The sequence below is a fragment of the Phocoena sinus genome, chromosome X, assembly GCF_008692025.1.
Source record: "Phocoena sinus isolate mPhoSin1 chromosome X, mPhoSin1.pri, whole genome shotgun sequence".
NCBI classification, from domain to species: domain Eukaryota; kingdom Metazoa; phylum Chordata; class Mammalia; order Artiodactyla; family Phocoenidae; genus Phocoena; species Phocoena sinus.
Window position 1 is genome coordinate 27,075,806 of NC_045784.1, and position 27,468 is coordinate 27,103,273.

The 27,468-nt window shown below is 38.2% G+C and overlaps 1 protein-coding gene and 1 pseudogene across 2 annotated transcripts in view; both read right to left on the reverse strand.

The window, feature by feature from the left end:
* Nucleotides 1–3,383: 3,383 nt before the first annotated feature.
* On the reverse strand, nt 3,384–5,897 carry LOC116747037 (annotated as a pseudogene).
* Nucleotides 5,898–8,796: 2,899 nt separating this feature from the next.
* TAB3 (TGF-beta activated kinase 1 (MAP3K7) binding protein 3) overlaps nt 8,797–27,468 on the reverse strand; it is a 109,445-nt gene continuing 90,773 nt past the window's right edge. For both annotated transcript variants that reach the window (XM_032620159.1, XM_032620158.1), the window contains 3 exons: nt 24,576–24,659; nt 15,562–15,663; nt 8,797–12,831 (listed from right to left, as the gene is read on the reverse strand). In XM_032620159.1, the coding sequence (XP_032476050.1) occupies nt 12,683–12,831; nt 15,562–15,663; nt 24,576–24,659 (335 nt within the window). In that variant the 3' untranslated portion in view covers nt 8,797–12,682. The remainder of the gene's footprint in view (nt 12,832–15,561; nt 15,664–24,575; nt 24,660–27,468) is intronic.

Here is a 27,468-nt window from a genome sequence, read left to right on the forward strand (position 1 = left end):
GGGTGGGGCTGTGTGGCCACCTGGCTGGTTGACTGGCCTGAGGTTTCCCAGTGCTGTTGCCTACAGGCTGATAGGCGAGGTCGGGGCTGGGTCCTGAGGCTCATAAGCTAGATGGAGGATTCCAAAATAGCACTTGCCAGCACCAGTGTCCACATGGTAGAACAAGTTCCCAGAATGGCTGCTGCCAGTATCTATGTCCCCAGGAATGTTGCCTCCTGCCTCTCTGGGAGACTCACCAAGATCAGCGGGTGGGTCTGACCCAGGCTCCTTTCAAATGACTGTTTCTGCCCTAGGTCCCAGAGTGTATGTGTTTTTGGTCCTTTAAGAGTGGGGTCTCCATTTCCTACGTACGGCCCTCTGGGACTCTTGAAAGTAAGCCCTGCTGGCGCTCAAAGCCAAGTGTTTTAGGGTTTCAGCTTCCTGGTGCAGCACCCTCAGGCTGGGGAACCTGATGTGGGGCTTTGACCCCTTGCTCCTTGGGGAAGACGTCTGCAATTGTAATTTTCCTCGCATTTGTGGGTTTGGGTCTTGACTGTACTGTGACTCCACCCGTCCTACCCATCTTGTGGTTTCTTCTTTCTGTCTTTAGTTGTAGAAGATCTCTAATGGTAGGTTCCGGTCTTTTTCACTGATAGGTGTTCTCTAAATAGTTGTCATTCTGGTGAGAAGAAATGAGCTCATGGTCTTCCTACTCCAACATCTTGGCCAGTTTACTTTCCTTAGACTTTTTGATACTTGTGATTATAAAATTATTACATGGTCATCATAAAATAATAATTCTAAAAATTCAGTCACGGTTTAGAAAATAAAGATTATCTGTAATTCCATCAATTGGATATTATGTAAACTATGACTTTTGACAAAAATTAATAATATCACGTAGTTCTTACACAATTTACTTAACCAACCCCATTAGTGATAAGTTGTTTCTAATTCTTCACTGTGGCAAACAGTACCTTGACTGGATGATACATGCTTCTTTGCACACCTAATGATGTCTTTGTGAAAATTTCCCAGGACTGGACCACATTTAGACTTTGATTAAATGTTGCCAAATTGATCTCTAGCAGTGTGAGAAGGTCCCCGAGCACTGGGTATTATCATTTTTCACATTTTTACTGTAGTATCTGTTCAAATAGATTCCTGTTGAATTCAAGCTAGATTAGATTAGTTCAGCATTTTATAAATTCATGAATTTTATTTAAAGCCAGCATATTAAGTTAATAAACACGTATGGTTAGATTTCTTAGATAAATAATTAAATACTAAGTTTAATGTGTATTATACAAAGGCAATATTTCAAATTCCTTCTTCAGTGAGGTCAATCCTGCTGGTGGGACTTTCTTGTGAAAATGCTGAACATGCTGAGAAATAGTGAAGATCTCTACAAGAATTGAGTAGCTGTAGTAATTACTATATCTTCTTTAGTTGATTCTTATGACCTGGACCTCTAAGCAGAGAAAATTACAATGAAAGAAATCACTACCAATGGAAAATACATTAACTATATTACACGTCTAGTTTAAAAGTAGGAAATAAATAAACCACAGGTAATGCAGGGCAGAAATAAGAAATAATGTCACCAGGCAGTTCTGTCAGCAGTATAGGAACTGAGTTTGTGGAACTGATTACTTAATGACCAAAGATGAGACAGTGAAATAAATCAATGCAAGAGCAAAGAATAAAGGGGAAGGGTAGCAGTTAACATCAGGTAACCCTAAATTTTTTTAATATCCATTAAGCAAGGAAAAGGACCCTGTGAAACTGTAATAACCAAATGCTATGTTTTAAGACACCAAAAAAAAATAATAAAATATACAGCTTATAGACACTCAAATATTAAAATAAATTTGCCTTCTAGTAGCTCAAAATATCATAATTGAAGTTAATTTCTCATTCCTTATGTAAGATAATACACCAAATTCAGAAAACGAGGGATTTGCAGTTATGCATTGTTTATATTCAGGAAAAACCTTTTAGATCTTAATATTCATTTTTTAAAAGTGCATAGCAGGTACACCAGAGGATTCTCAAAAAATTTCAAAACTCAGTATATTTTCCTTATCTTCAGCAAATTAATCTATTAAAAATGAATCAGGGACTTCCCTGGTGGTGCAGTGGTTGTGAATCTGCCTGCCAATGCAGGGTACACGGGTTCGAGCCCTGGTCCGGGAAGATCCCACATGCCGCGGAGCAACTAAGCCCGTGCGCCACAACTACTGAGCCTGCGCTCTAGAGCCCGCGAGCCACAACTACTGAGCCCATGTGCCATAGCTACTGAAGCCCGTGCCCTAGAGCCCAAGCTCTGCAACGAGAAGCCACTGCCATGAAGAAGCCTGCGTACCACAACAAAGACCCAACGTAGCCATAAATAAATAAATAAATGTAAAAATGAAACAAGTTTTTTTTTTTTTTTTTTTTTTTTTGCGGTACGCGGGCCTCTCACTGTTGGGGCGTCTCCCGTTGCGGAGCCCAGGCTCTGGCCGCGCAGGCTCAGCGGCCATGGCTCACGGGCCCAGCCGCTCCGGGGCATGTGGGATCTTCCCGGACCGGGGCACAAACCCGTGTCCCCTGCATTGGCAGGCGGACTCTCAAGCACTGCGCCACCAGGGAAGCCCTGAGTTGAATTTTCACATTCTCTTTTGGCAGGATAAAAACACCAAGTACCTATTTAAAATTAATTTTGAAAATGTAGTCTCAAAGCAAAACACTGCCCTTGAGTTTCCTCCATAATACTGAGTTCTCTACAAACATATCCATTATACTTCAATAAATTAGTTTTAAAAATTATATACACTTTAGTTTTTATGAGAACCTTCTATACTTTATTAGAAAAGTTATCTTCAGTCGAATATGTTAAGAAGAACGCTCAAATACTCTAGAAATGTAAAATTTCAATTTTTTCCCCATTGCTTACATATTGGTCTATTGGGCTTACAAACAGCAACACTCGGGCTGATACTGTTAAGAACTTTGCTTAAAATTTGAGGACAGAAAAATAAAAATTTCACAAGTTAAAAATGAATCATGAATAGATTATACGCTGATGCACACTATAAGATAGATTCTCCTTAAATAAATTAAAGGCAATAGTTAATGCAAAGTAAAAATGGAATGCAGGCAACTTGAAAATAAGTTTAACGTATATTAAAAGTTAAAATAGCACTCTATTTAAAAGTACTGTCATATGCGTTCCTTAAAAAGCTGTGTGTATATCTAGACCTCAAAAGCGAAAAGTCAGAACGAGCACTGCACAGTGAAGATGCAGAAAGTTTTACCAGAGATATTTTTGTTTACTAACAGAGACATATAAGCAACTTTCTATTCCTCAGTTAACTGTTCTCCCCAGCCCCCAGTACCCCGCAAATCAACTCTAGTCCCAGCTAAGCACAGCACGTATCTGATGGAGAATACTGAGTATCATCTGGTAAAGTCATTTCAGAAAGCCTCAAATCCGTAGCTTCCAATACAGGACGTTTCCATATGGAATCTTAGCACTGGAATCTAGAGTTTTGCCTAGTCTGAACTTGCATTTTATGATTCTTTACATTTTTAATAGCTTTGTAAGTACTTCTACATAATAAATTACCTCTCTTGTTGATGAGATCAGAAGTTTTTGAGCTGAAGTTTTCCCACAGACAGCCACCTTTGTATGGTTTCCCCCTGCGTGTTTGGAGTGTGTGAGATAAGAGAACTAGAGACAGCACATGCGTCCTTGTAGGTATGACACCTGTAAGGGTTTCCTTCAGTAAGCCTGCGACTGTGAGAGGTCAGCGTGCTGGGACGGGCAAATCTTTGTCCACTCCTATCTTAGACATAGGACTTCTCTCCGCTATCTGTCCATGTTGTTAATCTTGAAATTGTGGAAGTTGTAAGTGGTCAGTGACATACATCACACTTACAGGGTTTTTTCTCACCACAGTGAATGCGACTGCGGATGAGTACCTGGCATTTTTGAGCAAAAGCCTCTATCACATAATTCATTTATATGGCTTTCTTACATGAGTTTTCAGCTGGTTATACTGGGTGAACACATTCCCACATGTGTGGCAGAGGTAGAGTTTGACTCCCTTGTATGTATACTCACGTGCCTTCTCAAGCTGCTGGCTTGTAAAACCACTTTTCCATACACGTTACACATCAGCTTGCCCTTGGAAGACCTCTGATCCAGCTCTTTCTTGGAGCTTTCCAGCTCGTAAGGATTCTTGACACTGACTATTAAATACAGTGTGTTTTCTCTCAGAGTATAGTTGCACTGTGATTTTTCACATTTCCGTTTCACTGTTAAGAGTTTGCACAGAGACATCTAGTAATGGAAATGTATTTCATCAACTCAAGTTCTGAATTATTTCTTTGTGCAACTTGTTCTGTTACAAGTGTGGACAATTTACTTGCATCTAGAACTGTTTCAACAGATGCATTCTCTAAACGTCATTGAGGTATCATACTCTTTTATTCTGCCCTGTTTTCTGGGAGTGGAAAGCTTTCTTTTGAGTTTGAGATAACATCTTTGCTAAAGCCTCTTGTTGAGGATTGGCCTGAACTAAATCTGGCTGGTTTTTTTTTTTTTTTTTTTTTTTTGCGGTACGCGGGCCTCTCACTCTTGTGGCCTCTCCCGTTGCGGAGCCTGTGCTCCGGACGCGCAGGCTCAGCGGCCATGGCTCACGGGCCCAGCCGCTCCGGGGCATGTGAGATCCTCCCGGACCGGGGCATGAACCCGTGTCCCCTGCATCGGCAGGCGGACTCTCAACCACTGCGCCACCAGGGAAGCCCCTGACTTTGATTTTAATTCCAGTTTTTAATCAAGAGCTTTAGAAGTTTTTTTTTTCTTCTTCCCCTTTTAGGTGGCTTGATTTGATTCAGTAATTTTTAAAGATTTCATGTCTTGCAATTAGAAAAATGTGGCCTGTAGAATTGTTTTAAAAATTCAGGTTTTCTGGGTATATATTTTTTTTGGTTAATGTTTGGTGGACATTTGAAAAAACATTTAGTTCACATGAGATACAGAATTTTATTATATGGAGATTTAACTGCCATTTATAATATTTCCTATTTTGTCTGTTTTGCGTGTCAAAATTAGACAGTTGTGTTCAAGTTTTACACACAAAATTTAGGAGAATTCTGATGTCACCTTTGTTTATTGTTTATCTTGATACGTAATCTTCTTAAACCCTCTCATCCCCATGTTTCTTTTTTCTATATTTCTTGCTTCTTCCCTATCTGCTGTGTTCGTTCCTTGTGGTATGCCTTATTGCATCTCCTGGATCTGGAATTCACATTTCTTATGTGTTAGCTCTTCATCTCTATCCCTTTCCTCTGAATTCTAGAATAGTTTCTCTATTGACTCAGTTTTGTGAAATCTCACTACCTATATTTTTAGTTTACAATTCCATAAAAGTTACTTTTCATTTGAAAGCAACCATCCCTGATCTGATTAATCCTTTTCGAGAGATATGACATAGCTGTAAATTTTTGTTTGGAATTAAAATTAGAAATCAAAGTTTGCTCTTCTCTGATTCTGTAGAATGAAGTCCTTTTTTCAGGAGGCTAAACGCTTCCATATGTTTGCTGATTTTTAAGGAAATTTTTAAAAGGTTATGTGGGTCACGCTGCTTTAATCTTTTAATCCTTAACGAAAAAGCAAGCATAAAGCTTTCTACTCTTTCCTGTAGCTTCTTCTCAGTTAGAAAATTACTTGATTACAGAGTATAGGAAAGACAGGGAGGTTGAATGTTTTGCTAAGCGTTTGTTTCTAGCCAGTCAATAAGCAAACACCAGTGGCTGCTGCTTTTAGGTATTACAGCAGGGTTGAAAATTGCTCCCTGGAATCTTGAGCTAGGCTAAGGAAGTTTTTCCTCCATGCTCGTATGGCAGCTTGAAGTTACTGGGTGCATCATGCTCCTTATCAATGTGGCCAAACCAGTTGTATTAAGTACCTCTCTTATTTAGTCAAGTGTGGTGCAAGTGAGGCAGAGGGCAGTTGCCGCGGTCTCCCTGCTTTCTGACCATCACAGATCCTTCTATTTGCCTGCTGCTCAGAATTTGGGGGTCTTCATGGCCTCCGTTGGGGAGCCCAATAGACTTGAGTTATAGGTTAACTTTCACTGGCAGCGAAAACTGTGGTTTCTTGATATTGGTTGCTACCGCCCTCAGTACACACACACCCCCCATCTGCATCCTGTCATTTCCTTCTCCCTGAGAGCACCCTTCCCTGTTCTCCAGCCCTTAAAAATGTTTTCATTCGTTATTTCAGTAGAATTTGGGAAGAGAAACTCAAATTCTAATCTTGAAATAGCAGTACCCCTGCCAGCTGTGACCATTTCATTCGTTGTGAAAGTGTAGGAAAGTGTAGAGGGAATGCAAGCTATTTCAATACACTAATCCAATTTTCTCCTCCCCCAACCCCAAATGCCTTTCAAATAGAGACCTTTTTTTTGAATCATGTACACCCAAAGCAGACTATTTTTAGTGACTTAAAAGAAGTCATAATTGGGGGATGGGATTTAGAAATGGCTATGTTAGTGGTTCTTGATCAAGGGAATAGAACTACCTCCAAACAGATTCAGTCCCCAAGAGAATAAATGCATAAACAAGTCAAAAGGAAGCAAAGTAATATATAGTAAGTAGCATTTTGCTCCCGAATCGCAATGCAAAACCGAAGGAAGCTAGGCTGCATCACCTGATTTTCCTGCATACTCTTTTTCTTACCGCTAGAACGTCACGAGAGGCTGGTGAAAAGCACACCCACCGGGCTTCCCTGGTGGCGCAGTGGTTGAGAGTCCGCCTGCCGATGCGGGGGACACGGGTTCATGCCCCGGTCCAGGAGGATCCCACATGCCGCGGAGCGGCTGGGCCCGTGAGCCATGGCCTCTGAGCCTGCGCGTCCGGAGTCTGTGCTCCGCAACGCGAGAGGCCACGGCAGTGAGAGGCCCGCGTACCGGGGGAAAAAAAAAAAAAAAAAAAAAAAAGACACACACAAAAAAAGCACACCCACCACTTTTCCAAAGGGCAGGACAAATGAGATGATTTGACAGCTCTAAGAGTATGGAACTGGCGAACCAAAAATCTCACCCACATATTATATACCCTATTAAAACCTTTGAAACCTCCGTCACGAAACACCACCTGGATAGTGTCCTAGAAAAAGGCCTGTAGGCCAAAGTCAAGTCAGGAAGTCTCTGGAGGAATTGGGGTAGGAGACAAACCACACCCAGCACACTTCCGTGCGGGAAACTGAGCGGTCAGTACCTGAAGAGAAATCATTATATGGGTAGTGGGATTACAGACAGATGATGGCAGTTCGCTCAGATGCCTAATTAACAAAATGAGCAGCACAAGGAATCACTTTTGTGGTAACCAGATTTGAAGTAATCTTCTACTTCAAAAACAGATTGTTTAAAAGGGACAACACAGGATGTGAGAAGTGATGAGAAGGGAAAGAAGACAATAAAAAAATACTTCACATACTATTTTTAGTTATCTTTGATGTTCTTTCTGTGTGTTACTTTACACTAAGATGTGGTGGAGGGTAACCAAGTACCTGATGAGGTAAAGTTTCCTTGTAACTTCTGAGAGGGAAGGAGGGAAAGTATATATGCAGGTTAAAGATGTAAGAAACATAACAATCAATGTCAAGTATTCTATTTAGACCCTAATTTAGACATGCTTATAAAAAAAACCTGAGACCAGTTGGGAAACTTAACACTGGATATTTGATATTATCTTATAAGGTGTGATAGATAAGTTTATTTACAGATGAGTTGCTAGGATGTCTGGGGATTTGTTTCAAAATAATGGTGGGGGTGGTGGATGAGAATATAGATGAAATAAGTCTGCTTATATCTGGATAATTTTGGAAGCTGGGTAATGAGTGGGGGATTACAGGATTCTTCTGTACTTCTGTATGTTTGCAAATTTTCTTATATTTAAATAATGTAGTGGGAGTGATTTTGACTTTAAATATGCCTAATCACTGAAAATACTATCTACCATAATTCATCTGCAGTACTTCCTGTGCACAAGTTGGGAAGGGTGACTACAGACCCTAGCAAGAGGAAGGTGATTATATCCCTTTGAAAACCTAACTACAGATGACATAAAGATGTAAGAAAATCACTCATTCTTTGGTAAGTGATATATATTAAAGTGGAATGAAAAATGTAAATTTTTAACATATCCCACTTTTTTAAACATCTTTATTGGAGTATAATTGCTTTACAATATTGTGTTAGTTTCTGCTGTATAACAAAGTGAATCAGCTATATGTATACATATATCCCCATATCTCCTCCCTGTTGCGTCTCCCTCCCACCCTCCCTATCCCACCCCTCTAGGTGGTCACAAAGCACCGAGCTGATCTCCCTGTGCTATGCGGCTGCTTCCCACTAGCTGTTTTACATTTGGTAGTGTATATATCCCACTTTTATATAAAATTTGCTTATTTATACTTTCACACAATTTTAAAGTTAGAGTAATGTACTAATACTTAATAACCCACATCTAACATTACTACATGTTCTAATAGAAGAACAGAAAAGAAGATTAGATTTCTAAGACAGCATATTTCAGTCCAGAAATATATGAGTATTGGAACTAGGACTGGTTTGATATTGTAAACCATTTCTAATTACACAGAAAGGATGCAGAATGTAGTGTTTGCTTTTAGTTTATTAATTTATTTCTCAGGGATCTGACTTTCCGAATATGTTGTTTGGAGGTACGATGCATGCATAGCCTTTAAAACTGCCTTTGTACAATTTCGCCTCAAAATAATTAAATTCACAACATACACAGAAATCTAAGACATGGTATTTACAAGATTTAATAAATTCTTGCTGTTTTAGGGGAGAAATTGAGCAAATCTTTTACAGTGGGGAAACATGGACAACTGGGTGTCATTATAAACAAGAGATCAGAATTGTTCAGTGTCAAAGCCACGTTTCATGGCTTTAGAAATTAAAATTGAGTCGTCATTCTATTAATCTCTGAATGCTCAAGCCATGCAGCATCTACTTGTATTAAATATTTGGGGATGCAAATAACAGAAAAAAACACGCACGTCTGGTGAATGAAATCATCATCAGAATTACCTTTTACAATAAGAAAATACTGTTAATAATTCTTTCCAAAAGATACAGTAGTGGTGCAACAGACAGTGCCAAATTTATTTTGATTTTAAAGTAACATTACATTTGTCATTTTTCTCTACGGATATACAGACACACACTGTAATGACTCGTTCAAAGTCTGAACAGTGATTACAATATTAAAATATAAATCAATTTAAACTATAAGGGGACATCTTCACATTCCAGGGTACATCACTGATATTTTCAAAGGACAGTTTTTCTATGCCTTATATTCTTGCTTTTTGTTTATACTGTCAAAAACATTACAATTACCTTTTAAAATACTATATAAAATCGAGTTGCCACAGAAAGTTGGAATATGAACCCCCTAGATAACTGGGACAAAGCAATGTCAAAACTGAAGGAAACATTGATCTCTTTTATAATAAGTACTAAAATTGAGACCAGCTCCTTAAAAATTATTAAACTGCTCATCACACTCCCATTTTTTCAGGGAAATAAACAAATTAGCAACACTTTCCCCACCATCATTAATCTGCTCTACAACTACCTTTTCTACCACGCACTTCTTTTGTTTATTTTAAATTGCGCGCCTCTGTACTCCCTCAAACAAGGTCATTATTGGAAACATTTTACAATGCTTAGAAAGTTTCTGACTCTTCTTTTACCGCTTTAAACTTTTAAGAACTACCTCAAAATGTAAGGGGCAATGTACTTTAACAAAATGACAAAGGTGCTTTCTACAAACCCAGTTTACAAAACAGTGAAATAATGTAAAATGTACAGTCAGCTCTCTGTGTTCCCAGATACATCAAACTGGTTGCATTTTAAGAAAAAACCTTTTTTTTTTTTTTTAACTAGAAACAAGAAGTGCACCAACTGATCCTAAAAAGCATAGGCACCTCAGCAGCCAGATCCTTTTGAAAAGGCATCTTGAAAGTTGACTGAATTCTTGTTCAAACTTGTCATAGGCAAGAAGTAGTCTATATATGGGACACAGTTAAATATATCAAATTTATCAGTGTCAAATAATTTTGCTTATTTTAAAAACGGAATACAGCCTATGTTGGCGTATGAAACTTGTGCACAACCAGAAATGAACATATACAAAACTCCCTTAAAAATCAATCTCTGATGTCTCAAACCCCACCCTCTATACCTATCAAATAGACTGATTTCTCATTTTTCCTGGCAGGTGAAAACAATGATTTACTAGATATATCACCAAAGGACTGGAACCATGCATCTACTGTATGATGATAACAGTTCAGTAATCTGGATGTATGTTCATGCAATAGTTTTAAAGTCATCTACATGGTTTTAATAAAGCATCAAACGGTTTTCATACATGCTACTTTCATTCTCAACTGACAACTGCCAAGTTAATTGCTGCCACTTCAGCATTATCACTAAGAATACTGGGTAAACCTTTAGCTAGAACATCAAGCAACATATGTATTTTCCCCTAAATTGTTACTTAATACCAAGTGGGGTTGACCATCACTAAAGAGATGTGAAACCATACAAAGGCAAAAGCATGGGCATATTACAGGACAGTAGGACTGATAGACTTATTGGAGACTGACAGACACCAGTGTTACTACAAAAGCCTCTAAAGAGTGAATGCTGTTTTCAGGTCAATGCTTTTAAGCCCATCTGCTTTCTCACCTTTATTTTCACAGTTTTACCACAGTTGTTATATGAGAGATGTTTTATCAGTGTAATTACATAGCCACGCTGACTTTGTGAGACAAGTAGATATTCTTCAGGACATCTTCCACGTATGAAAAAATGTTTTCAAAGCTGCAGGTACAGTGTGAAATTGTGATTTTGATGATAAGCTATGATAAGTTATTATGCCTTTGGTTTCATTATGCTATTAAGTGCAGCTTGTTTTTCCAGGTCTGCCAGAGATTACTGCTAAATTAGCATACAGTGACAGCGTGAAGCGTGTGAAGCTTGTGTGTGAGTGATTGATAGAGAGAGGGGGAGAGAGGAGAGAAGGGGGACGGTTGGTATGGGAGAGTATATATTATACTCCTCAGGTTATAACCTGAGGTAAAATCCTTTAGGACTAGGAAACCTACCAATTTCATTGCTGTTTATATTTACCCAAATAGGGGGGAGATTCCAAAACCCAATTCTGAGCTTGGAAGAAAAGTCAACAATGGTAAAGACCTTAATTCAGTGTCCTATTAATAATTTTCTAGTGGTGCACTTTAGTAAGTCAAATGATTTTATATGTCTTCAGTTATTTATACCCTCAAGTTCTAGTTTCATAAATAAAGAGTGCTTTAGTATCACCTGAACTGTCTGAACAAACTCAGTATCATCTCTGAATTACAGTATTGTTACATTTTAAAAGTTCTTAGTTTCAAAGTCTGTTGTATTCACCTTTCTCTCAGTCGTTATTTCTTGACTAGCCTTCTCTTCCTCCCCAAATAACGCAGCGAGCAACTTTATGATATTGGCCAACTATAATGTTCCTCACACTATTTTGTTAACATATGTGCAAATATATCTTTATTGAACAACTAATATTAATTTTTTCAGCTAAATTAGGATTATGGCACAAAGTATTATCTGTGCTGTAAACATCATGGACTCATCACAAATTGGAAGGAGGGGGAAAAAGGCTCTAGGGACTGCAAACATTTCTTATAGAACCACAGCTGAGCTCAAGATTCCAAGTGGATTTTGGAATGGATTTACATTCAGCATACGTTCACTGTGCTATATTGGTGAAGCGCAGTTTTACGAGAAGGTCATTCATAAAATCATAATTTGTAAGGACTTGGTTATTTTAAAAACCAGTGGCCTAATAAAAGCATGCAGTAACTTAAAAAAAATATCTATTATGCGGCATAATTAGGTCTTAGTTACCAGTGTTTGTTGGTATAGCTTGATGAATCACTGTACAAGCAAAAGGGATCTTATTGCCTCTGATTGTACTTTCGAACAAAGGGCACGATATGCCTAATTCCTGACTGCTACAAATCACATTTTAAAACGTTTTGTTTGTGTGTTTGAAATTACCCCTGAAAAAAGCAGCAATTACAAATACCCTTGTTATTTTGCCCCCCCAGAAAAACATCCTCTGGTTGCTTCTCCCTGTCCTTCTCTTCAGTAGGAAGCAACAGGAAGAAGCCCGGGGAGCCTGGGTTTTCCAGAGAGCTTGTGACCAGGTAAGTCTGCTCTGGCAATTCACAGTTTGTCTGCATAAACTGTAACATGTCACATCATGAATCAAAGTTCTAGTTTATAACTTTAACAGCAGTAACTTTAACAATTGGGGTTGCACAGAAGAGCTCTTGACTTCTCTGTGTACATTCTTTCAGAAGTGAATCCTTTCCCCATTTCAAGTATCCCTTTCCATCTGTAACTCTGCAATGAGTTAAGAAAGGGGGAAAAAAACCCTCCCCATTTTTCCTTTATTGAGCACAAGCGGCTGCATTGTCACCCCCCCCCCCACACACACACACCACGTTATATGAAATGAAAAGGCTGGGCAGATGAACAGATTCCCCAGCTTTCCTTTTTTTCTAATGGGCGCTCAAAGCTTCACTCTCAACCTAGTGCAGACTCTTGGGAATTCAAGTGTACCGTGGCATCTCACACTGCTCACAGCGATTTAGTGCGGGGTGGTTCAGAAAGGTGCAGCTATCACAATTCCATGGAGCCCCTTCATAGTCTTCATCTCGGGGTTGTGTCCGAGGACTCTGTTTGGAGCTACTTGGATGCTCTGAGAGAAGTTAGGAATAAAAGAGAGAAAACAGAAAACAGGGTGAATTTTTTTCTATAACTATCATCGAAACGGAACTTCAAAATTACCCCCCAAAAGCAAGGGAAGTGGTATTGTGAAATGAGAAAGCCAAGTAGTATACGTAGCTACTAGAAATGCAGAACTAAATAGTAAGTTTATGATATATTTTCTACTTTGTTCTCAACAATTTACTTTTTTCCTACAAGTAGACAGAAGTCCAGCACAGACTACCTTCCAAGTTAATTAATTATCTCTCGATAGTGGATAGTTATGCTATATTCCAGCCAAGTGAAAACAATGAGAAATGTTATATAGCATGTTAAATTAGTTCTGAAGTTTTCCCTCACAACTTCGGCCCGCCCATGACTCCCACCCCCCCGTAGTACTAGTCATAATAGCAAACATTGATTAAATTTGTGCCTTCTTCCATGAGACTTTCAGCTCCACAATATGCATGTTTTTAATCGTAATGACTTATAAGTGGTGTGAGAGTTCATAAAAAACATTCTATCATAGGGTGGATGGGTATGTCGATCCTTTGATAAATTCAAAATAGCTGTGTCCCTGTTTTACAAATCAGGTTTTTCCAGGACCAGAGGTGTAGCTCCAGGAACAATCCAATCCAAAGCCCACAATCCTTTACTATTCCCAAATCCCAAAAACCCTCCCCTATCTACCTTAAGAGGCTTGTAGTAGTGGGGGGTGGGGTGGATCTGGCCTTAAGGAACAAAGTCCACCTAGGAGAAGCTTGCATTTCTCCTCCTATGCCTTTGAGATGCCAAAGGTCTAGCTGGTCTACCCCAGGAATGCTTATCTAGGCCATTTTCAAAATGCAAAATTCAAAGGTAACTAACTAACTCACATCAACAAGAAAAAAATAAAGGTGGGCTAGGTAACAACATGGAACTTGGCTTGTCAAGGACAAATACAGATCTTAAGTGTCTTCTCTATGGAAAAGGTTTAACCATCTAAATAGGTGACCTTGATTTTTTCAATCTGCCAGAAACCCAAACTCTTTTGTAAGTGGTGGGTTTCATATTATCGTACCTGGTTCATGGCTGACGACATTTTGGCATGGGAAGTACTGGGTCTCTGTTTGCACGTTCGGATGTATGTATAGATGTGTTGATTTTGGTAATACCACATACCTACAGTCTATAAAAGAGCTCTATTTAATTGGCTTCAATGAAATTAAGCGCTTATATAAATACTCAGAAATAGAAAACAGACCAAATGAATTTCAGGACCATGATCTAGGATTAATTTTAATGAATGAAAACAAGTTTAAGTTTGTTGGTTTAATGAATACAGACCAGAGAGTCAATTTGACTAGAAGTCAAATAAGATGTTACCATTCCTGTTACAAAATTTGTCAGCAAGAAAATAAGTTGATATGATGAAACGTTAAAGGTAAGTGAGATGAGAGTTAACTCTTGAGGAATAATGTTTTAGGACTGCCTCCGCAGAACAGTTTCTCCAGATTTTTGGTAACTTTTGAAACTGGTAAATTAAGCAATGGGAATTCACTGAATATTCGGATCATTTCCAAATAAGATACTAGATAGAACATTAGAACATTAACTGCTAAACAAGTCTGTCTGCGTTCACTGGACATGTCTTGGGACCCACTAAAGAAGGAAATTAATTAGGTTATTAAAGAAAGAAAGTAGGTTATAGGATATGTTCATAGTTTGTCATACCAGCATTTCCTGGTTGGCAAACAGTTCATAACTACTTCTTAGATTTTGCTAGAAACCAAGGCTTTAAGGTTAAGAATTCTAATTAAAATATGTAAGTAAAAGTACTAAAAACTGATAAGGAAAAACATCTTTGTGTGCAAGGAAAAAGAAGGGGCGTAAGGAATGAAAATGTGTTTTGTTAAGAGAACAGAAAGTAATTTGGCATAAAGCTGGTTATTTCTAAACGGGAAAGAAAATAAGGGAGAAATTAATACGAATATAGAAAGTTGTAGAAGGTTTGTGAGAAAGGAATTCTATGGGTGGTCAGGTCAGGACTAAGATTAAATTTGAGCGTGTAGCTGATTCGCTTTGTTACGAAGCAGAAACTAACACACCATGGTAAAGCAGTTATGCTCCAATAAAGATGTTAAACAAAACAAAATAAAATAAAAAGTACACTAAGAGGAAATCTTAACAGAAAAAATGTACGTAGACTTTAATGTTAGGGAAAGTGGTGCAAAACCTGAACTTGTTATCTCTCTGTTAAGAGTACAAAGTTTTCTTATAATATTAATCTGCTTTTGATAAGATATTGTAAAGTCCAGAACTTTCAAGTTGAAGTTGTTTTTTATTTATTTACTTGGCCTTGTTTTCAGAGGACTCTGTCCCATATGGTGGCCACTAGAAATGCAGCCACTCTGAATTGAGGTGTGCATTGAGGTGTGCTCTAAGTGTAAAAGGAAGATTTAGTGTGAAAGAATGTAAAATAAAATACCTCACTAATTTTCTATTGATTTCATAGTGAAACGTTATTTCACTTTTCTCTTTTACTTTGGCTGATAGAAAATTTTAAATTACGTACGTGGCTTCAACTGTTACTTCTATTGGACAGCACAGCCTTAGAAACTCAGTAGAGAGTAATTTCTTAAGGGGAAAAAAAAGGTTGGCCTTTACTTACTACGAGAACTCTACATGGGTTAACACGTGTGTTTGGACATTTTGCACAAACTCCAGACACACAAGTACAAACCATCTGCAGCTGCTGCCTGGGTGTCATGGATGTCCTCCTGTACTCTGGAGGTCACGCTAATTCTTCGGGCTTTCCTCTCAACTGTGCAGGTGTCTGATGAGTCTGCATGAGAAGAAGCAAAGCCAGGAAGAAGGGATCAAGCTGTGCATTAGAAGAGCGGACAGGCTCACGAGGACCTTTCACAGAACATACACAGTTGAGTATTTACTCTATTACCTCATGCTACCTTTAGTTCTCCCATGAAGGTAAGTGCCATATTTAATACTGCTCTTACAACCTATCCAGAGCAGTGGATAAGGTGGTAGCCACTTTTTCCATCCTCTCTAATTACTTGGAATAAATGACTTATTTCACCAGTTTCCCACTTTCTAGTGAGTTAGGGGTGCAAACTCAGTATAATTAAATGTCAATATGAACACAAAATTTGGGAGATGATACTTTAGCAATTCCCTGCTTAAGCAGTAGTTACTAGAAAATTATGGGTTTAAAGTACACCACCCATATAAGGCTAACCCAAGAACACACTGCATTAATGGTAACAGTAAACCATAATAGCAGCACTTGAAAAATCAGAACCAACTCAAAGTAATACTATATACTGATAATACGTACTCCCCAATCTTTCATAAATTCCAGTTACCTGTGTGTGCAAAAGCCTAGCAGACACTTCACAACATGGACTGCAGGCACACCAGTTACCAATTTCTTGCGAGAATACCGTTTCTATTAATGTAGAGGCAGTTAGTAAGTAGCGTTTTGTATTAAGGAAGAACAAAAAATGGCAGACTTCATATGATTTACCCTTAAGAACCGAAGAAAGATCTTACATTTTGTAATCAGTTCGGAGCCCATAAGCAGCCCTCTAGTATACAGCCTACCTTTGGAAATCAGTGCTCGCCAATCTTAAACACTGTTATCAGAGTAAAACAAAAGCAGAGTGAACATCTTAGGCTCCAGAGAATAGACTAAGGTAAAGTTCTACTTCTTAGACGTGTTAACCACTTTTATAGCATCACATACCTCCTCCTCACTGACTCTTACAACAATCCTGTACAGAAACCACTTTTATAGCATCACATACCTCCTCCTCACTGACTCTTACAACAATCCTGTACAGAAGCACTGCTCTGGATCTGAACAAGGTCAGGTGGCCAAGACAACCAGGACCAGCGCTCAAGTTAAGTTGTACCACACCAAGGTCAGTGCTCTCGCCACTATGAGTTACCAGTGTCAAGGTTGGGGGCGGGGGGACAACGACGACTTTCTGAATCAGCTGAGGCAGCTTATCTCACACACACATTTGCGTTGCTTAACTACAAAGTCTGGTCCAAAAAGATTTCTCAGTCTCCCTTTCTGTCTCTCCTTCTTTCTCTCACTCTAATTATCACACTTATAATTCAGATAAACATCTATATTCCACTTGGATATTCTAGGTCTTCTGCATTTCCATATGAATTTTAATTTCTACCAAAAAAAGAAAAAGAACAGTAAATCTGGTATTGCATCAATCTGAAAAGAATAGCTACCTTAATAAAAGTGATTTAATAACAGACATGGTTTATGTAGGTCTTCTTTAATTTCCTTTGGCGGTTTATGTAGGTCTTCTTTAATTTCCTTTGGCAGTGTTTTATAATATTCAATGTACATATCTGGTGAAACTTATTAGTAAGTGTCATTTTTTTGGATGGTATTGTAATTATCCTTTTATTTCCACTTTCCAGTTGTTGGCTAATATATATAAATATGGTTTTTGGATCCTGACCTTATATCCCAAAACCTTGTTAAATTCACTTATTAGTTCTAATAGTTGTTTTTTGGTATCCTTAGATTTTCTTTGCAAATTAATCCTGTCATCTGCTGAATTTTATCAGATGGTTTTCAGTATCTATCTAATGAAATGATAATATGCTTTTTCTCCTTTACTTTCTTAATATTGCATTCCTGAGGCTAAACCCAATTTGGTCATGATGTATCATCTATCATGTCTCATGTCTCTCAGGTTTTAGAATCAGGGTCCTGCTGGCTACATAAAGAAAATCGGAAGTTTTCTCAGAGTTTGTATGATTGGCATTATCTCTTCCTTAAATATTTGAGAGAATTCACCCACTGGTGCAAACCATCTGGGTCTAAAGTTTTCCTTCTGGGAAAACTTTTGATAATGGATTCCATTTATTAATTACAAATATAACTAGTTATAGTTCCCTTTTCATCTTGTTCTCAGTATTTTTCAAGATGTGTCCATTTCATCTACAGTGTCGAGTTTATTGGCATAAAGATGTTCACTGCATTCCCTTATTTTAACAGGTAGCCTCATCTTTCATTGCTGATTTTGGTAATCTGTTCTTCGAGATCAGTCAACCTGAGAGTTTACTGACTTTGTTTATCCTTCCAAGTAAGTTTTGGCTTTTTTTGGCTTTGATGCCTTTCTCTGTTGTTTGTATTTTCTGTCTCATTGATGGTTCTTGTATTTTCTTTCTTTTTACTTCCTTTGTTCTGTATTCTTAGGGTAGAATTTTGTGTCATTGACATTAGATCTCCTTGTCTTATATGAGCACTGAAGGCTATAAATTTCCTCCTAAGCACTACTTTAACTGTTGTAAAGAATTTGGCCTTGCTCAAAGAAAGCTCTAGCTTTGGCCCCAGCTCCTGGAAGATAACCTCTAAAATCCTGAAATTTCTCAAGAGACAGGAGTGTCCTTGTTAATTATGGTGGGCCCTTCAGACCATAGAGTTTATGCTAATAAGGTGGCTCACAGTGGACATAGCCCTTAAACAGGGTGATTCCTCCCACAGCCCTTGAATCAATTAACTGGATTACCACTAGGGAATGCTTCCTTAGTAGCTACAAATCTGGTACTTGGTAGTCATCCACTAAGATTGTCTTCTTTGTACCATTTTTAGACAGCAGTAGGCTATTTTAAATGCAGAGCAGTCAAAACGTCCACAGTACTGGCTTGGCCAAACAATTCATTCAGGTTTTTCTGTAACACCTTACAGAAAAGCCCAAACGAACTGTTTGGCCAACCCAATAGTATTAAACAATAAAAAGAACATGTACTAGCATTGCCACCTATAAATGAAATCCTTAAAACACTCTGTACTGTACCGAGTGTTGAACACAAAGCTGTTTAGGTTAGGTAACATTATTTTGTGTAGAATTAAAATTCTCTGATTAATCAGTTTGATGTGATTTTAAAATGTTACCCCTGTAGGTAACTTTTGTAAGTAAGTATAGGCCTTCTCCAACATTGTATGTCCTCATGATCAACCTACCTTGAGTTCTTTAAAGCAAAGAGGATTAAGATATGAAATAGCATACTTGACTGCAGGCTTGAGAATTATAAGAATGGAGGAGAAGAAAAAGATTAATTTTTTTTAAGATACTGCAATGCTAGTTATACATCTGGTACATAAAACTCAAAAGAAAAGATTTACTACCACACAGAAATGATTTCATAACTATGCAAAAGTGATGCCTCCAATCTTGGTCATGTAGGATTTTCCTTTGCCCTAGTCCCAATCTAAGTGTTATGCCCGCCTGTTGAGTACACAAGGATTCTTTTGTGGCCTGGCCTGTCAATTAAATAATCGTAGATCTACTGCAGATCAAACTTCCCATTCTAAAATAAAACCTTTAAAACTGCCATTACACTGTAAGAATTATCTTTTAGGACTATAGTTTCTATAATGCTGAGTAAATTTAAACTATATTAGATACAGTTTCCACTTATTTTGGGGGAAGGGAGACAACAGAGCAGAAGAACTTGAGCTCACCTGCTCTCACCAAGCCACCAAAATCCCAACAAACTGCTGAACAACAATCAACAAAAAACACTGGAACCTACCGAAAAAGAGATTCTACATCCAAAGGCAAAGAAGAAGCCACAAAGCGATGGTAGGAGGGGCACTTTCCCCATATAATCAAATCCCATACCCACCAGGTGGGAGACCCACTCGCAAAGGATGAGGGAATGTAAATTGGTATAGCCACTGTGGAAATTTCTCAAAAAACTAAAAATAGAGCTACCATACAATCCAGCAATCCCACTCCTGGGCATAATATATCTGGAGAAAACCATACTTCAAAAGATACATGTACCCCAATGTTCACTGCAGCACTATTTGCAATAGCCAGGACATGGAAGCAACCTAAACGTCCATCGACAGAGGAACTGGATACAGAGGATGTGGCACCTATATACAATGGAATATTAATTACTCCGCCATTAAAAAGGATGAAACAATGCCATTTGCAGCAACATGGATGGGCCCAGAGATGATCATACTAAGCAAAGTAAGTCCGAGAAAGACAAATATCATATGGTATCACTTATATGTGGATTCTCAAAAAAGGGTACAAGTTCACTTATCTACAAAATAGAAAGAGAGTTATAGATAGACGTAGAAAACAAACTTGGGGGTAAGGGGGGGAGGGATAAATTGAGAGATTGACATAGACACACTACTGTATATAAAATAGATAACTAATTACTGTATATAACTAATAAGGACCTACTACATATACAGCACAGGGAACTCTACTCAATATTCTGTAATGGCCTATATGGGACAGAATCTAAAAACGAGTGGATATATATGTATGTAAAACTGATTCACTTTGCTATACACCCGAAACGAACACAACATCGTAAATCAACTGTACTCCAATAAAAGTTAACAAAAACAAAACTCATGGGGATCAGAAACCAAAAATCTACAACAGATACACAAGAGAGAGAAAAAGCAATCCAAACACAACACTAAAGATAGTCATCAAATCACAAGAGAACAAAAGAGGAAGAGAAAAGACGTGCAAAAACAAATCCGAAACAAACAATTAGGAAAATGGCAACAAGCACATACATATCGATAATTACCTTAAACGTAAGAGGACTGAATGCTCCAACAAGGAGACACAGACTGGCTGAATGGAAACAAAAACAAGACCCCTGTACCCCTGTATATGCTGTCTCCAAGAGACCCAATTCAGATCTAGGAACACAGACTGAAAGTGACAGGATGGGAAAAGGTATTCCATGCAAATGGAAGTCAAAAGAGAGCCGGAGTAGCAATTCTCATATCAGACACAAAGAAGGACACTACCTAATGATCAAGGGACCGATCCAACAAGAAGATATCACAATTGTAAATATCTATGCACCCAACATAGGAGCACCTCGATAAGGCAAATGCTAACACAGCCTTCAAAGGAGAAATGAACAGTTAACACATTCATAGTGGCAGACTTCAACACCCCACGTACATAAACGGACAGATCATCCACACAGAAAATCAATGAGAAAACACAGGCCTTAACATGACACATTAGACCAGATGCACTTAATTGGTATCTATAGAGCATTCCATCCAAAAGCAGCAGAACACACATTCTTCTCAAGTGCACATGGAACATTCTCCAGGCATGCTGAGCACAAACTGAGCCTCAGTAAATTTAAGAAAATTGAAATGATATCAGCATCTTTTCAAACCACAACACTATGAGATTAGAAATCAACTACAAGAAAAAAAGTGCAAAAAACAAACACATGGAGGCTAAACAACATGGTACTAACCAACCAATGGATCACTGAAGAAATCACAAAATGCCTACGGACAAATGAAATAAAAAAGCACAACGGTCTAAAACATATGGACACAGCAAAAGCAGTTCTAAGAGGGAAGTTTATAGCAATACCATCTTACCTCAGGAAACGAGAAAAATCTCAAACAACCTAACCTTACACCTAAAGTAACTTGGAAGAGAACAAACAAAACCTAAAACTAGTAGAGAAAGAAATGAGACAAAGAAAAAATAGAGAAGATCAATGAAACTGAAAGCCGGTTCTTGGAAAAGGTAAGCAAAATTGATAAACCTTTAGCCAGACTCATCAAGATAAATAAAGCTAGAAATGAAAAATAAATAAAACTAGAAATGAAAAAGGAGAAGTTACAACAGACACCACAGAAATACAAAGCATCCTCAGAGACTACTACAAGCAACTCTATGCCAAAAAAATGGACATCCTAGAAGAAACGGACAAATTCTTAGAAAGGTACAATCTCCTAAGACTGAAGAAATAGAAAATATGAAGAGACCGATCACAAGCACTGAAATTGAAAGTGTGATTAAAAAAATCTTGCAACAAACAAACGCCCAGGACCAGAGGGCTTCACAGGCGAATTCTATCAAACATTTAGAGCAGAGCTAACACCCATCCTTCTCAAACTCTTGCAAAATATAGCAGAGGGAGGAACACTCCCAAACTCGATCCACAAGGCCACCATCACCCTGGTACCGAAACCAGAGAAAGATGTTACAAAGAAAGAAAACTGCAGGCCAATATCACTGATGAACATAGATGCGCAAAAATCCTCAACAAAATACTAGCAAACAGAATCCAACAGCACATTAAAAGGATCATACACCGGATCATACACCACGATCAACTGGGATTTATCCTAGGGATGCAAGCATTCTTCAAATATCTACAAATCAATGGGTGTGATACATACATTAACATACTGAAGAATAAAAACCACATACATGATCACCGCAATAGAGGCGAAAAAAGCTTTTGACAAAATTCAACACCCATGTATGATAGAAGCTCTCCAGGAAGTGGGCATAGAGGAAACCTGCCTCAACATAACAAAGGCCATATATGACAGACCCACAGCCAACATCATTCTCAATGGTGAAAACCTGAAAGCATTTCCTCTAAGATCAGGCACAAGACAAGGATGTCCACTCTAGCCACTTTTTTGGAAGTCCTAGCCACAGCAATCAGAGAAGAAAAAGAAACAAAAGGAATCCAAATTGGAAAAGAACAAGTAAAACTGCCACTGTTTACAGACAACATCATACTCTGCATGGAAAATCCTAAAGATGCCAGAAAACTATTAAGAGCTCATCAATGAATTTGGTGAAGTTGCAGGGTACAAAATTAATATACAGAAATCTGTTGCATTGCTATACATGAACAATGAAAGATCAGAAAGAGAAATTAAGGAAACAATCTCATTTACCATCGCATCAAAAAGAAGAAAATACCTAGGAATAAACCTACCGGAGGTCAAAGACCTATAGTCTGAAAACCATAGGGCGCTAATGAATGAAATCGGAGATGACAGAAAGATGGAAAGACAGACCGTGTTCTTGGATTTGAAGATTCAATACTGTTATAAATGACCACACTACCCAAGGCAATCCACAGATTCCATGCAGTCCCTATCAAATTACCAAAGACACTTTCCACAGAATTAGAACAACAAATTTTGAAATTTGTATGCAGACACAAAAGACCCTGAATAACCAAAGCAATCCTGAGAAAGAAAAACGGAGCTGGAGGAATCAAAGCTACAGTAATCAAGACAGTCTGGTACTGGCACAAAAACCGAAATATAGATCAGAATAGAAAGCCCAGAGAAACTCACACACCTATGCTTACCTAATCTATGACAAAGGAGACAAGAATATACAGTGGAGGAAAGACAGTCTCTTCAGTAAGTGGTGCTGGGAAACCCGGACAGCTACATGTAAAAGAATGAAATTAGAACATTCTCTAACACCATACAGAAAAAGAAACTCAAAACGGATCAAAGACCTAAATCTAAGACCAGATACTATAAAACTCTTAGAAGAAAAACATAGGCAAAACACTCTTTGACATAAATCGCAGCCATATGTTTTTGGATCCACCTCCCAGAGTAATGAAAATAAAAACAAACAAAAAACCCCCCAGTGGAATCGAATTCAACTTAAAAGCATTTGCACAGCAAAGGAAACCATCAACAAAACAAAAGTCAACCCCCAGAATGGGAGAAAATATTTGCAAATGATGCGGATCGACAAGGGATTAGTCTTCAAAATATACAAACAGCTCATGCAGCTCGATATCAAAATACAAACAACCCAATCATAAACTGGGCAGAAGACCTAAACAGACATTTCTCCAAAGAAGACATACAGATGGCCAAGAGCAACAGGAAAAGATGCTCAACATCACTGATTATTAGAGAAATGCAAGTCAAAACTACAATGAGATATCACCTCACACCAGTCAGAATGGCCACCTGGTCAAAAAATCTAGAAACAATAAATGCTGGAGAGGATGCGGAGAAAAGGGAACCCTCCTACACTGTTGGTGGGAATGTCAAATGGTACAACCACTGTGGAGAACAGTATGAGGTTCCTTTAAAAACTAAAAACAGAACTACCATATGTTCCAGCAATCCCACTCCTGGGCATACATCTGGAGAAAACCATACTTTGAAAAGCTACCTGCACCCCAATGTTCATCGCAGCACTGTTTACAATAGGCAAGACACGGAAGCAACGTAAATGCCCATCGACAGGAATGGATAAAGACGGTATGGAAGATGTGGCGCGCGCACGCACACACACACACACACACACACACTGGAATATTACTCAGCCATAAAAACCTTAAAAAATGATATAAATGAACTTCTTCACCAAATAGAAACAGACTTCAGAAACAAACTTACAGTTACCAAAGGGGAAAGACGGTGGGGGAGGAATAAATTAGGAGCTTGGGATTAACATATACACAACTATATATAAAACAGATACTCAACAAGGACCTACTCATAGCACAGGGAACTCTACTCTGTAAAAGAGTTCTGTAATAACCTACATGGGAAAAGAATCTGAAAAAAGAATTGGGTATATGTGTATTATAACAGAACCAAATTCACTGTACACCTGAAACTAACGTAACAGTGTAAATCAACTATACAAAATAACAATTTTTTTCAAGTTATTTTTTACAAAATAAATTGTATATGGTATTTTAGTTACCTTTGACCTCTAGGAGTTATTTCGTACTTTTTAGAAATTAAGGTTTTGGGGACATTTCATTATTGCCACAGTAACATCAATAGGGTAACTTTTAAAATGCTGTCTCTAACGGAAATTTCTTCAGCTTTTTAGGTGAACTGCCAAGGAATTTTCATATTCATTTCTATGACGTCTGTGACATTTCCCTACTTACCTTTTTTAGGTGGCTTGGGTGGTACAACAGGACCAGGTTCTATGTTGTCATAAAAATTATTCATAGCTTTTGGATCAAAGTTACCTATAAAGAAAATAAAATCAGCAAGCATTTAGGACTTTTTCTCCTGTTATTTGAAATTTCTGTTGAGGAAAATATGGAAATAAAACATGTAAAAAGGGGAACTGTTTTTCCAGGGTTTCAAAAATCATTATACTATCCTACCCTTCTCCCACTGAAACTGTTTCACCATTTTGAGAAAATACCCAAGCAAACTACCACTTCAGTGTCTTTCTACAATGTATCACCTAAAGGAACATTTTTCTAACTATAAAGCTCATCTCTTTACACAGGATTAAGTGTGTGGCGCACATAGGGAGGTAAATGAAGAAGAGAAATGAAAGGATGACAACTGTTTTCTCTGTTTGTTTTGATTTTAATGAACAAAACCATGAGAAAGCTCACGTTTATGTCTTTCATATTAACCTTAAAATTTTATCCATTATAAATTCAAGTATGGAAGAAGCTACATTTACCAAGATTAATCAAGTTGTTACGATAGCAGCAGCTCAGGGATTCCTCCTATCTTCAAGAAAAGGAGAATCTTAAATGTTCCCTACAGACTTATCAACAATAAAAGATGATATGCTGCCAATTTCAGAATAACAGATAGAACAATCTCACCTCTCTCAAAATGTTCACTCCCTGATACAGTGTCTGTTTCAGCCCCTTCTCCTGACATGACTCCGGCAAGGTCAGTTTTGATCCAATGCCAACTTTGGGTCCTACCTTCACATCTGTGAACCCATCATCGCAATCTGCCAGTTCTGCATAATTCCAGTTAAGCTTTGAAACTGTATACGTGTTTATTTACAGAGGATGATATGTAGTACTGATAGTTCAAATATATTGGATCTCTTGATTTCTAGACCTAATTTTCTCCCCCAACAAAAGTTTTCCTCACCAAAACCAACAAAGAAGCTGCTTTTCATCAACGTGTGCACTGATTTGTATCTAATCTAAATGCCCTGCCCCCCAAAATGTCTCGATTCCTTCTCTGGCTTAAAATTTTAGGCTGAAAACTCAGTATAAAATTTTTCCACAGGATGGAGGAGTAGAATTTAGTATAAAATGGATATATTTGGACCCCTTATGAAGGAAGATTTAGAACTGCTTAAGCACCAAAAAGAGCTCTTTGTTGCCCAACAGACACCAAAAACACAGCTCTGCGTTTGTAAAACCTCAGTAACGAACAGTTTTCCTTGCAGGTACTATACACAAATGCTTTTAATCCATTTAGATATGCTATTTTTAAATAAGTTTCTGAAAATAATTCCTGTGATGGCTCATGAAAGCCACAATGCTATTTCATTTATTAACTAGATCTTTTTATGCTTTAAGATGCTGCGTAAGTATTTCTTCAATTACTTAAGTTACAGCTGATGATCTAATTTCTAGATCCCATAAGGCTTACTAAAAATATCCCAACCAAATTTTCAGTGTTTCTTGTTTAGCTTCAAAGAACACATTAAGCAAAAAAATTGATGCAACCTTCTAATATAGTAGCAATAGTTTGTCTAACCCCCACGCAGTAGCTCTTTCATTGCTTAAAGCTACTAGGCTGTAGAGTCCCCTAGGCTTCTGAAATTAACTTCAAGGGTACCCAACCAGATTGCTCAGCTTTCACATGGAAATGTGCTTCTGTCTATTGTTCACAGAGTTCCGTATCTTTTTGGTTCCCCTGCTTCTACTGTATAATCTTGCCTTAAAATGGCAAAGGGGTACTTTAAAATACAGTAGAAGCTCTCTTAGCTGCCCTAATTAAGAATAGTAAGTGGCGGTGGGGGAGGGGTGGCTGACTAAAACGGAATTCTTAAGAAAAATTACACGCCAACTTTATTTATTTTTGGCTGCGTTGGGTCGGTTGCTGCGTGTGCAGGCTTTTTTCTAGTTGTGGTGAGCGGGGGCTACTCTTCTTTGCAGTGTGTGGGCTTCTCATTGTGGTGGCTTCTCTTGTTGCAGAGCGTGGGCTCTAGGCGCGGGGCCTCAGTAGTTGTGGTGCACGGGCTTAGTTGCTCCGTGGCATGTTGGATCTTCCCGGACCAGGGCTCGAACCCGTGTCCCCTGCATTGGCAGGCGGATTCTCATCCACTGTGCCACCAGGGAAGCCCAGGCCCACTTTAATGTAACAAAACATATAAACATAGCAATATTTTAATGTTGGACCAAGACCTTTTCTTTATGTATCTGTTGACCAGACTTACTATATTGTCTTTCTTAAATTAACTACACCCATCAGGATGATCTAAAGTGGGGGTGGGCAAACTTTTCCTGTAAAGGGCCAGACAATAAAAGTTTTAGGCTTTGTGGACCTGTAATACAGTTGTAAGCCCTCAACTGCTGTTGAAACACAAAAGCAGCCCCAGACAATCTGCAGACAAATGGGTCTGGCTATGTTCCACTAAAACTATTTACAGAAACAGAGAGCAGGCTAGTTTGCTGCACCCTGATCTATAATTCCCTGTTTTGATTTTAGAATGGAGCAAAAAAGATACTTTAAGAACATTTGAGAATAGAATCCTCTTAGATTTTTGATTTTCCTCTGTAATCATTTTCAGTTGTTTACACCCATATCTAATTCACAGTCCCTATATATTTCTTTTTTAAGTGTTTGCCTTTGAGTCTTTAAAAAGCAGTTGCGTATGGCTTTTATAGAAAGAGCAGCTTCTCCTGCATTCATGTCAGTTTTGAAAACATTATGCCAGTTACAATACTTCTGTAATTTAAACGGCTTTAAAAACAGGCACAACTGACTCTTGGTAAGCAGACAATTCAGCTGATGCGAGCAATAGTACAGAGATGTGCCAGAATGCAGCCTCCTGGCTGTGTATTT